Source organism: Rhinolophus hipposideros, assembly GCF_964194185.1.
Source record: "Rhinolophus hipposideros genome assembly, chromosome: 9".
NCBI classification, from domain to species: Eukaryota; Metazoa; Chordata; class Mammalia; order Chiroptera; family Rhinolophidae; genus Rhinolophus; species Rhinolophus hipposideros.
In genome coordinates this window covers 13,148,722-13,160,894 of record NC_138055.1, presented here as the reverse complement: position 1 = coordinate 13,160,894, position 12,173 = coordinate 13,148,722, and the positions used below count along the sequence as shown (strand labels likewise).

The 12,173-nt window shown below is 46.3% G+C and overlaps 1 protein-coding gene across 3 annotated transcripts in view; it reads left to right on the top strand.

The window, feature by feature from the left end:
* ABTB3 (ankyrin repeat and BTB domain containing 3) overlaps nucleotides 1–12,173 on the top strand; it is a 275,923-nt gene that overhangs the window by 230,101 nt on the left and 33,649 nt on the right. For 2 of the 3 annotated variants that reach the window (XM_081060706.1, XM_081060704.1), the window contains exons 5-7: nucleotides 6,070–6,235; nucleotides 8,297–8,386; nucleotides 10,615–10,716. In XM_081060706.1, coding sequence (XP_080916832.1) covers nucleotides 6,070–6,235; nucleotides 8,297–8,386; nucleotides 10,615–10,716 — 358 coding nt within the window. The remainder of the gene's footprint in view (nucleotides 1–6,069; nucleotides 6,236–8,296; nucleotides 8,387–10,614; nucleotides 10,717–12,173) is intronic. The other variant, XM_081060705.1, reaches the window with a different exon arrangement.

Here is a 12,173-nt window from a genome sequence, read left to right as displayed (position 1 = left end):
TTCTCAGTTAGTGAGGGCAGAGCCAAGCGATGAACCCAGGCATTCTGGCTTCCAAGCCCACGCCCTCAGGATGAGCTTCCCAGAGTTATACTGGAGTGAGCACGCAGGGAACCTGGGAGCTGCCGGTTTCCTCCAGCACCGGTGCGTCCGGGTTGGTCCCGGGGGTGGAGGAGGAAAGAGGTGTGGGATCCTGGCTGCACGGGCCTCCAGCACCTTGAGAAGCTTCATTTTTGCCTTGTTGAACTGTTCCAGGAACTGCTCTCATCAAGAGTGACTCCCTTTCCCCCTCCCTTCCCAACCTGTGTCATCACTTAGTTTGTTTGAAAAACCATGCTGGACAGGACAGCAGCCCTTCTGGGGCCCAGGGTTTCCCCACTGGGAAAAGACCTGCCTTTATCCTGGTGGAGGTGGTTAGATACAGTAGCTAATTGGAGACCTTAAGAGGCACTTTTACTGGAATGTTCTTTAGTCTCTGTGTCTCTGTATTTGCATCTGCCAAATAGGGTGTATTCTCTCCAAACAGATTGCACCTTGCTTTGTAATCTATAGTAATGATTATGATATGAAATCTCTAACATTTAACAAGAGCTGTGTGCCAAGCTCTGGACTCCTCTAAGCACTGTGCATGGATTATCTCATTTAATCCTCACCCAAACTCCTAGAAGGAAGGTATTATGACTAAACTCATTTTACAGATGAGAAAACTGAACAAAGAGGGTAAGTAACTTGCCCCAAGATCACACAGCTGCTAAATAGCAGAGCTGGGAACCAGAGACCCTGCTCATAACTTCTATGCTAGCTTTAAAAATTAGTAAATGAATAAACTGTGTCTGAGGCCTCACCAGCTTTCATTTGTCACTCAGAGAGCATCAAGAGATCAGCAGAAGGCATCCGCTCCCCCCTCCACACCACTCCTTGCTGTGCTGAGGCCTGTAAGCCTCCGAGAATACATCTTTCTGAAGTCACATTCCTGAAATGATGGAAGCTATTGAGCTAGTCTGTTGGGGCTGGGGCCCTTGAGAAATCAGAGAAATTGACCGCTTTCGTAGCTGACCTCTTAACTTGAATTGATCCAATTTTTTATGGCATCCCTGAAAGCTATTCGAAGGGAAAACCACTAACTTGATCACCTTCTGATGAAGCCCCAGCTTGCCGGCTTAATAGATTTCTGCATAGATAAGACCTGCACTTAGAAGGGAACACCGATTTGGCCAGGCCATCGGGGATCTGTTGGTCTTCAGTGGCAGATCCTTCAGAGACTTTTCAGAAAGAGGAAATGGAGCTCTGAGTCATCTTTACAGGAATGCTGCAGGAATTAAGATTTTGCACAGTTTAGTTTTCTATCAAACCCGGTTGAACAGAAAGCCATGTTGCCTAGACCTTTATGAGAGATGTTTCTTACCTACTGTCTTACTTACCTGCTTGTCTACCTTGGCTAGTAAAATTCAGTAAGCAGAACCATTACTTACTTTGTGTGACCGAGGGATTCTTAATAAACAGATGTTTCTAGGGGCTTCCAGAATGAACGGTGTGTAGTTCGTGGCTCACCTGTCAGTTAATACGTGTGCTTCGGGCATACGAGATAGGCATAACAAGACAGATATGTGACCTTGCCGCCAAGGAGGTTGACATTCCCGGGGAAAAAGAAAACTTGAAAACGTAAAAACAAATAAATAAAATAGTCACAGATGGGAAAAGGTGCTAACAAGGGAAGGATGAAATTGGCCCAGAGATGGGGCGTGTAAACGCGAAGAGCATACCCTGGTCAGAGAAGGCAGGCCTCCTTTGGAGGTGACATGCAAACTCATACTTGAACTGTGAAAAGGAGCCAGCCCTACAAAGAGCCAGGGAAAGGACATTTAAAGAGAGGGAACAGCAGGAGTAAAGTCCTCAAGGCAGGAAAGACCTTGGCCTGTTCAAGGAACGGAAAAGGGAAGTTGCTGGTGCAGAGTGAAGGAGGAAGGGAAGTGTTAGAGAGCTGGGCATGCGTAGGGAGCTGGAGCCTATTCTTAATATATGGAAAGGCACTGAAAGGTTTTAAGCAGGGGCATCACAGGGTCCTATTTACGTTTTAAGCCCACTCTTCCCTTGAGTAACAGATTGGTTTGGATGAAGAGAAAAATGACAGCAGGAACACCAGTTAGAAGGCAACTGCGATAACCTAGGCAAAAAAAAGATGCTGGAGTTTGGAAGCAGGTACTGGACGATGCAGGTAGAGAGAAGTGGATGGATTTGGAATTGGGGATTCGGATGGCAGAATCAACAGCTGGTGAAATGGATATGGGCATGAGAGAAGGTTCTGGCCTAAGCACCTGGGTTGACACTGGTGCCAGTTATGGAGATGGGCTGACCGGGGGACATGTTTAGAGGGTGAGAAGTAAATATGTTAATAAAAAGTTCCATTTGGGACATATTAAATTTGAGGGTCTGGGAGACATCCAAAAGATGCACTCAGGTAGGCAGTTGCATATGTGGGCACGCTGGTTTGATGGAGAAGTGCCAGGTCCCGCTAAGAGGAGTCTGGCAGGGGGGATCAATGCCCTGGGGAGAATCCTGGCTCACTGCTTACTAGCTCTGTACCTTGGGCAGTGTCCTCATTTCCAGAATGGGGCTCCTATCACACCTTCATCATGGGCTTTTGAAGGTCATATGATGGAAAGAGCTTAGATTTCAATAGTAAGTATTCAGTAAATGTCAACTTCCTATAATAACAATTATTAACGTCAGCATCTTAGCGACAGTAATTTTCTTGCCATTTGTCTCTTTCTAATTAAAGTCAAGGGCATCTGTAGCTGGTAAACACTTCTGATGTTGTTGGAATTACCATGTTAGCAGCCCGGGAGCTCAGTGGGCACGGATGGGATGGGGTTTGTGTCTCCCTCCTCTTAGCACCCTTGTGTGTTGCCCACACATATCGTGTTTCCCCGAAAATAAGACCTAGCCGGACAATCAGCTCTAATGCGTCTTTTGGAGCAAAAATTAATATAAGACCCGGTCTTACTTTACTATAAGACCAGGTATAACATAACATCACATCACATCACACTCGGTCTTATATTAATTTTTGCTCCAAAAGACGCATTAGAGCTGGTTGTCCAGCTAGGTCTTATTTTCAGGGAAACACGGTAGTAGGTATCAGTTACCCAGTCATGTGGAATTCACTTGACTCCGGAAAAAAAATGCTTATTTGAGAGAATCAGTGAAGCATTGAGGATAGCAGACAGGAAAGAGGAAATGGCAAAGTCTATGACAATGACAGTTTACAGCATCTTTGTTCCCAAGAAGGAGGCTCTTGATTTCAGAGCACGCTCTTCCAGAATTAGATAGTTCATTTGGCCTGAAGCTTTTTCCTTAACCATTTTTAGGGAGCATAGATCCTTTACATGAAGCCTGCTGCCACACCAATGATCTCCCCTCTTCCCTGGAGTTAGGTGCTGTCTACACTTCCCCAGGCTCCATGGTCTCTTCTTGTGTGCTTTTCGGATCATGGCAAGTGGCTCTGCCCTTTCTCAGATTTAAAAAAAAAAAAAGTTCAATTTCAGATAAACAGTTAAACATTAGTATAAGTTTGTCCCATGCAATACCTGCTAAATCTGTAGCCTTAACTATGAGTCCCAAGTCCAAAGCCCCATGAACTGGGCCCCGTGGCACACCCCATCCTGTGCCCCAGAAGTTCACACCTTGGATGGTCTAAAGCCAGGCCAGAGTCCTTGGGGTCGTCTTAGCTCCTCGCCCAGCTCTTTGGGGTCGTCTTAGCTCCTCCACCTGCCATGAAAAGGTCATAATCCTGGAGTCCAGGGTCCTGGTCAACTTTGGGCCCCTAAATGCCTTTCTTGGTTCCTCCCAGGACTCTCATACATACAGGCACTTGGAGCCAAGCCTGAAACACAGTTCCTGGAGCATGTGTACATATTAGACCCCCTGTCGACACCAAGCTTCAGGTCTTTTTCTCTGGACTCTATCTTCGCTTCATCAGCTCCCCCTGGCGGCCAGAAGCAAACTCCTAGAGTCTCCTTTGGGGAGCCCTAATATCTCCTACCACTGAGTTCCTATTTCAGGATAGCCTTGGGCCCAAGGCTCCTCTGTTATCAGAGATAAATGATACATCAGGAGCCCAGTGAGGGGTCAAGTGCACACCCATCCCACTCACTCCCTGTAGCTCTATTTGTGGTTCACCCCTCAAGTCCTGTCCCCACATCACAGCCTTATTGATGAGCGGGACTCTTTGTGCCATCAACGTCCTGGAACAATAGCCCCTCTCATTTCCTCCAAGAATAAAAAAGAAGGTAATCCCCCCATACACCTACTCTTTCCTTATGCCACAAAGTGGGTTAGTTAGAAGCAGGAATGGAACCAGGAATTCTGAACCCCTGGCTCCTTTCTTCAGTTTCCACCCTCTGAATTAGCAAGAAGAAGAACAGGCAGGGGCCTGGGACAGCACTGACTCCAGCTGATGCGAGTGTGTGGTTCCCCAGCCTTGGAGCAAGGGCCGTAATCTGAGAAATGGGCACCTGTAGGTGGAGAAGGCGGAATCCACGGCCTCTGCTCCATACTAGCAACCACTGCTTTCACTCAGCACCTTGTCACTTCATATTTTGGCTGCTTCTGTCCATTCCGCCGTTCATTTAGCACTAACATGTCTCCCTACCTCTAGGGTTGGCTCCCCTGAAACCCATCCTCCACTCTTTCCTAGAGTTGGCAATCCAGCCATCCCCTGCCTGCATAAAAACCTTCAGTGGCTTTTAAGGATAAAGACTGGAGCCTTAAGTATTAAGTAAAGTTCCTCTGTAATCTAGCCCCTGCCTACTCATCACCCTCAGCTTCTGGCCCTCTGCCTAGAAGTTTGTGTCCCAGGAACACTGAAACTTTCATAGTTTCCCTCTCCCCTCCGCTTTACCTGTCATGTCTCACCTCCATACTTTTGCTCATACTGGCCCTCCTCAAAGTTCTTCTGCCCTCTCTCCTCCTATCTCCTTATTTGTCACAGCTTAGGGGTCACCTCCCCCAGAAAGCCTTTCTGTGTCCCCTGGGCTCTGTTTGGGCATGTCTCTGATCCCTCCATCATTGCATTTGCAGCATGGAATTATGACGACCGGTGCCATGTTCTCCCCCCTCTCGGGCAGGGGGCCCCAGGGCAGGGACAATGACATGTTTAGCTTTGTGTCTGCAGCACCTAGAGCAGAGCTTGTCACACACAGGTGCTCAATGAATGCTTGGTGATTTGATCTGATAACTGATTGATGAGTTCACCGTGAGAAGGAAGTAACATCCTTTACAAGCAGAGCTTGTAACACCTTCTGGAATCTGCTGATTGTCCTGTCCACCCTTCCCTAACCTCTCCCCGAGCCTGGCTGGCTGGGTTGGTGCCCAGTGCATCTTACCATTTGTGCTCTCATTCCCTCTTGCCGGTTCTGCCCTGCTTCTGCTGTGAATGTGGAGAACGCACCCATTCTGTGTTCATTCAGCTAACACCTCCGTGTGCTGTGTGCTGGCTGGCACTAGGATGCAGAGACACTTTAGACAAGGTCCCTGCTCTCAGAAGTCCCCAGTCTGGAGAGGAAGTCAGGCAAGGAAAAAAGCAAATAGCATGTGCTGTGATGGGGACAGGGGGACACAGTGGATATCCAGTCCAGCTCTCCACAGACTGCCTTGGTTCACATCCCAGCTCCACTGCTTGCTGGCTGTGTGGCCTTGAGCAAGTCCCTTATCTGTTTCCCCAGAGTTAAAAGGGGTAGTGATAGTACTTACTTCTTGGGGTTGTGTGGGGATTAAACAAATTCATTCGTGTTAAGAGTTTAGCAGAGGGCCAAGCCCCTAGTGAACATCCAGTAAATAATAGCCATTATTATACTTAGCTCAGTATGCTGGGAACACAGAGGATGGACTGGCCAGATCCGCAGCAGTTATAAAGGACAAAGGATCAAGACATCCATATTTGAACGGGAGTCCAAGAAGAGGCCATTAACATGAAAAACAAATGCATAGTCTCCAGGTGCTTTCTAACTCTTGTGGCCCTCCAGGACCAGCCCCTGGGGAAGCTCATGCAACTGACCATCTCTCCCTTCTTAGGGCTGACGACTGCTTTTTCGCTTCTCGGAAATTGGACGCAGTGGCCATCGAAGCCAAGTTTAAGCAGGACCTGGGTTTCCGGATGCTGAACTGTGGGCGAACAGACCTGGTGAAGCAAGCAGTGTCTCTCCTGGGGCCTGATGGGATCAACACCATGAGCGAACAGGTACAGGAAATTCTGGGGCATCCCCACTTTCACCATGAGCTCAGCCCCATGGCGAGATAGAAACAGTAGGCACTGGACAGACGCTCCCCCTACTGGTGACTAGGGTGATTTTCTTTCTTTCTTTTTAAAAAAAAAAATATGAAAAATACCCTTGTTCATCTTTATAGACGTTGCACATAATCATTGCAACTGAAATGGAAAATAGAGAAAAATAGGCCTATTCTGGAACGTAAATAATGCCATCACCCAGGTCACCATCATTTATATTTAGTATGTGTCCTTTTAAGTTCTTTTTCCAGCATGGTTAAAATTAGTTCTCTGCCTGCCTGTCACTGCGTCACAGAACAAGTCCAGGCAGATTTTCACCAAACTTTCAGGGTGTGTTTAAGATACACAGAAGTCATTCTGGGGGACCTTCAGAGACACCTCAGAGAGTAGCAGCTGTGTGTCCCGCAAGTGGCTGACACTGATTTACAGTGAAAGGCTGATGGGTCTACCGATCAGGGAGATAATCCTCTGTGGGTGAAGATGTCATGGACAGAGAAAACAAGTTTTCCATGTAAGCCCCAGAGGGAAAGTCACAAGGGAGAGATGAAGCTGGTTTCTCTGGTTTCTCACATGGACAGCTCATGCAGTGAGTTCCACGGAAGGGATAGCAGCTAATAATTTCCGTGAGCAGCACCAAGAAGCCCTAACATACACACACACACACACACACACACACACACACACACACACACAAGTTTATTATACAAAAACGAGTTTATTATATCTTGTTTTTTTCAACATTTTTATCAAGGGAATTTGTAATATTAAATATGTTTAACCACTTTTAATGGCTAATTAAAATGGTCATATTATTTATTCAGTTAACCATGCCTGGGTTGTTGGATATTTAGGTTGTTTCTAATTACTTATATCAATAATGCTGAGCTAACTAAACACAAGTCTTCGTTCAAATCTGTGATTATTTCATTAGGGAGATTCTTAAAAGTGGAAATAGTGGCTCAAACTCATCAACATTCCTTAGGGTTTTTAATCTCAAATTACTTTCTCAGAGACTGTTTCCTATACACACCCTTCAACTATATGAGTTCCCTATTAATCTTTTACTTATCTTTTGCCTGTTTTTCATTGGAGCTTTACTGTCTTTCTTAGAAGAGCTCTTTACATTTTACGCATATAAAATAACCCTTTATTATAATGTGACAAAGATGTCTCAATTTATTGCTCACGTTTTAATTTTGTTTTCAATTTTATGTCCTCAATGCTGTTATGATTTTCCTTTGTTATTTCTTTTATTAATTTTATGCCTAGATGTCTTTTATGGTTTTAATTTTTTCTCCATATCACTAATCAAACTAGAAATGATTTTGGTGTATGGTGTGAGATAAAGCTCTAACTTGTATGTTTTCCCCAATAGCCGCCTTCACAACAGTTTATTGAAAAATCCATCCCTTCCTTCTGTTGGTTGTGGTACTTTTTAATAAACAGGAGCCATGGGAAAATATGGAATTTCTGAAAGCGATTCCTCATTTGCTTACCTTTTGCTTATAAATGATAACGTCAAACCAGGGGTCAGTGATGGGGATATGCTCAGAGGCATCCAATTTCCCTTGACACTGACCAGCAGCTTATAGAGAGTAAAGATGACGCTTGTTCTACTGCAAAAGGGAAAATATCAAGGAAACAGTGTTTGTCAATTAGATAGCTTAGATGTTACAGAATCCAGAAAGTTCCCCAGTGCTGTAAGTTGAAAGCAGCCGCTTGTTTTAGCAAACACTCTTAGGTCTGTTGAACTCTAAGACAGACAAACAAAAATTTTCCAACTTTAGCAAAGATAAATACAAAAAAGGCAATCTATGCTCCCTTCTGGCCGCCATTTTGGTGTTCAAAATATGGAGGATTGTGACCGTATGTATCACAGGGCTGTTTATTTTTTAATGCTAGGTTTTGAGTACAAGCCTAGCCTTCTACACACAAGATTTTCCATTTGTTCACATCAAGTGACACAGCCACCTTGTAAACCTTCTCCATTCTCTGGTTTTTAACTCACCGCAGGGCATGACCCCCCTGATGTACGCCTGCGTCCGTGGGGACGAGGCGATGGTTCAGATGCTGCTGGATGCCGGAGCTGACCTGAACGTGGAGGTGAGGGTGCAGAGCGCTGCAGGGCCCCTGGGCCTGGCAGTCCCCGGGAGCAGGCCAGCAAAGAGAGGGGGGCTTTTTTCTCCCGAGGGCCACCACTGAGGGGCACTCAGTCCAGCAGATAGGTCACACCAGCTGACAGATTTCTTCCAGCCCAAGGCCCCAGCCCAACCAAATGCCACGGAGCTGCCAGCATGTATGTTTCACTTAAAAACTACCATTTTTCTCCCAAAGTAAGACCTCGCCGGACCATCAGCTCTAATCTGTCTTTTGGAGCAAAAATTAATGTAAGACTCAGTCTTATTTTACTATAAGACCGGGTCTTATAACCTAATAATATAATATAATATAATATAATATAATATAATTAATATAAAATATAATGTAATGTAATAAAGACTGGGTCTTATATTAATTTTTGCTCCAAACGATGCATTAGAGCTGATTGTCCAACTAGGTCTTATTTTCTGGAAAACAGTATCAACAAACCTACAAGGAGCTCCAGCTTTTCCTTGGCTCAGCTGTACCAAGTCTCTGATTCTTACTGCTGATCCATTCCTTCTGGGATTGGGGCAAAGAGAGCTCTCCTGAGCCATCAGCCCTTTCCCTTTGCCTAATGCAAAGCTGGGCCTTGTTCCCTGAGCTGAGGTGTAGCTCCCTCTCCCCCACCAAATCCTGATTGGCTCACCTGGTTAGCAGAGTTGGAGCCACAGGTCTTAAAGCTGATTGCAAAGCTTTCTTGAGGCAGTGTGGTATAGTAGAAAGCACAACCCTACAGGCTTTAGAACTTGACATTGGCATTCCAATTCTGAAGCTGCTGCATCTTAGTAACTTGCTTTTGTGCTTGGGCAAGTGGTTTAACCTTCTGAGCCTCGATGTCCCCATCTGCGAAATGGGAGAATAATCACACCCATCTCAGAGAGTTGTTGGAAGAAATAAATACAGAGAGTACCTGGCATAGTTTGGGCCTCAGTTAATATTTGTTCCCTCCCCCGCCAAGGGTTGTACTGTAGTAGGTGAAGTCACACTTTTTTGCCGTGTTCTATGCTGTCTTAAGACCCACTCTCTCCAGCAGCCAGACATTGGCATACTTGGAGGCTGGGAAGTTAGATGTGCTGCAATCCTAACTCAGCAACTCTGGGAAACATTTTTAGTTCAAAATTAGATGCTCTTGAAGTCTTAGTACTGTGGGTTTTTTGGTTTTGGGGTTTGGGATTTTTTTTTTCTTTTTTCTTTTCTTTTTTTAGTGAGATTTATATTTGTCTGAGGAAAGCAAGCAATAGACATAGTTTTGGATCCAGAACCATTTTGGATCTTTCACGTTTCCAGTATTGGGGATGTTTTTCCCTTGTTACGAATCCCCAAGCACGGTGCAGATCCCTGCAAGGGCTCCTCTGCTTTGGGTCCTGGTGGGGTTCTCTGGTCCTCCCTAGCCCATCCCATGGCTCCCAGCTCATGGTCTTTCCCTGGCGGGTGATGAGTGAACTCAACTGCTCTGAATGAAACAGGCGTCACAGTTACATGGTCCCAAGAATATTTGGGAGAAAAGCCATGTGCGGGTGCCAACTCTGCAGGACCGCAACCTTAGGTTGACCTGCCACCTGTGTCTTGGCCTGGGGTGTCCTGAGGTCCCTATATCAAAAGGCCAATATCAGATTGCTCATTCCTGGTGTGTCCAGGGTAGGTTGTTATGCTCCGTTTCCAGTAGCGTGAGGTCCTTGTCAACCAGGAAACCAGCAGAAGAATGAGATGAGGACACTAGTGAGCTGTGACCTGATGGTGACATTTCTCCATCAGATGGGTGGTGGTCTTCCCTGGCAGACCTCCCCTTGCCTGGGATTTGCCGCCACCAGGAATGTCCCCTAATGGTGTGGTTGTAATGGTAGTGGCATCTCATACTATCTGATATCCTATAGTTCTCAGAACCACAACCCTTACTTAAGCAGAAAGAGGAGACAGGCAGGTGAGCTTGCTCATTGTAGATGCCATGACTGCTTCTCCAAGGCACCTTAGAGGTAGGTGCTCAGAAGTCATCCATTTACTTCCTTTCAGATGAGAAGCAAAGGAATCTTTATTCTCAGCTACCCCACATCACCAGCATTTCCCAAGGCACCTTCCAGGATGCCCTTCTGTACGTCTCTAGCCCACATGCCTAGCCACAGACAGGTCAGATTTGCTGGTCTAAGTATTGTGAAGGTCACATTTTAAAAATAACTTCAATTTGTTTATAGGTTGTCAGTACTCCTCATAAATATCCATCCGTCCACCCCGAGACCCGCCATTGGACGGCTCTGACTTTTGCTGTGTTGCATGGACATATTCCTGTAGTTCAGGTATTAACGTATTTCCCTATCCACATCTGACCTTTAATTTCACCTCTTCCATTATGCAAATCTGTACCCGTCCCAGCATGCATATGCGGTAAGAGATTCATATTGGTTAATTGCAGTTAAATATAGCACATTCGTAGCATATGAATGAAAATATTACACGTAATGCCTGGCTCTAACCAATATGAAATTATCACGTACCTACACGCAGCCTCACACACAGAATGGCCAATCTATGAAATTGTTCCCGGTTGCTCGGGGGTGGGGCCTGAGCTGTGGTTTTTGTGGATCGGTTCATTTTATTTGTCGTAACGTAAACATAAAACTTGGCTGGTGTGAGACCTTAGAACCTCCCATTAGGCGTGACCCCGGCATTTACACAGAGTCTAGTAGTTTCCAACAGTGGAAAGAAGTGTTCTTGTCACCAAGGCAACCATTCCAAAAGACCCTCGCTTGGATCCCAGTTCTTGAGAATCGGATCCAGGAGGTCTAGCAGAGGGCCTTCGCCCGCGTCTTCTGAAACAGCTCCCCAAGCGTGGAGAGATGTCCTCATCCGAGGTCCTTGGGCACATAATGGGTATTGCTTTCACCTTTTCTGGCTGTTGTAGAATTGGTGTCCAGTGAGTAGCCATCTAATACATTCTAGATCTTAAACATGATCTACGCTTCGTCGAAAAAGAGAGATCAGCATCTGAGTCTGTGACCACAGCTGACTCTATAGGTAGTGCTGTGCTTTAGGGACAGCAGGAACTCACGTCCTTTTGTGTGGCCCAAACCCCTGAGAAGTGGCAGGGCAGGGCACAGTGTGACAGGGACCACGAGGCAGTGCTGGAATTCCACCGGAATCCTCTGTTGTTTCCTAGGCTATGGGAATCCTGAAGACAGATCCAAAGTCACGTGTCAGGAGGTTGCGTGTGCGACGGGTCACACTGAGACCCGGCTGCTGCCTGCAGAACGTCATACCCAGTGCACTCCTAGTGGAGGACTCTAAGAAAGGCGGGGTCAGAGGTGGCCCGGCAGACTCAGATGCCATCCCTTAACAGGCAGTGGTCGCCCTGTCCTTAAATCAGGAGTAGGAGCACTGGGCAGCCAAGCAAAGCCAGACAGAAGTTAGACCGCCTGTCTGGTGTGGGTACACAAGTCATGGCGGCGGCCCCCTCCTGGCTGCGCCCTCAGGGAGCCCCGGATAGGTAATAAAGAAAGCAGACACCCCGCTTCCCCCATTTCACATCAGTAACAGCACATTTAACTGTGAGTGAGGATCTGGCCTGCACAGAATCTCAGTGTTTAAGAAGCCCAGATATCTTAGGGGATACACAGAATGGAGTCCTATGAAGCAAAAAGCTCACTCTGCCTCTTTCTATTCATTGATCCTGGTAGCCAAGAAGCTGAGCATCTGCTGAACTGTCCCCAGAGCTAGCCGGAGTGTTCTAGAAGGGATTCTTGCCCTGGTTAGCCCT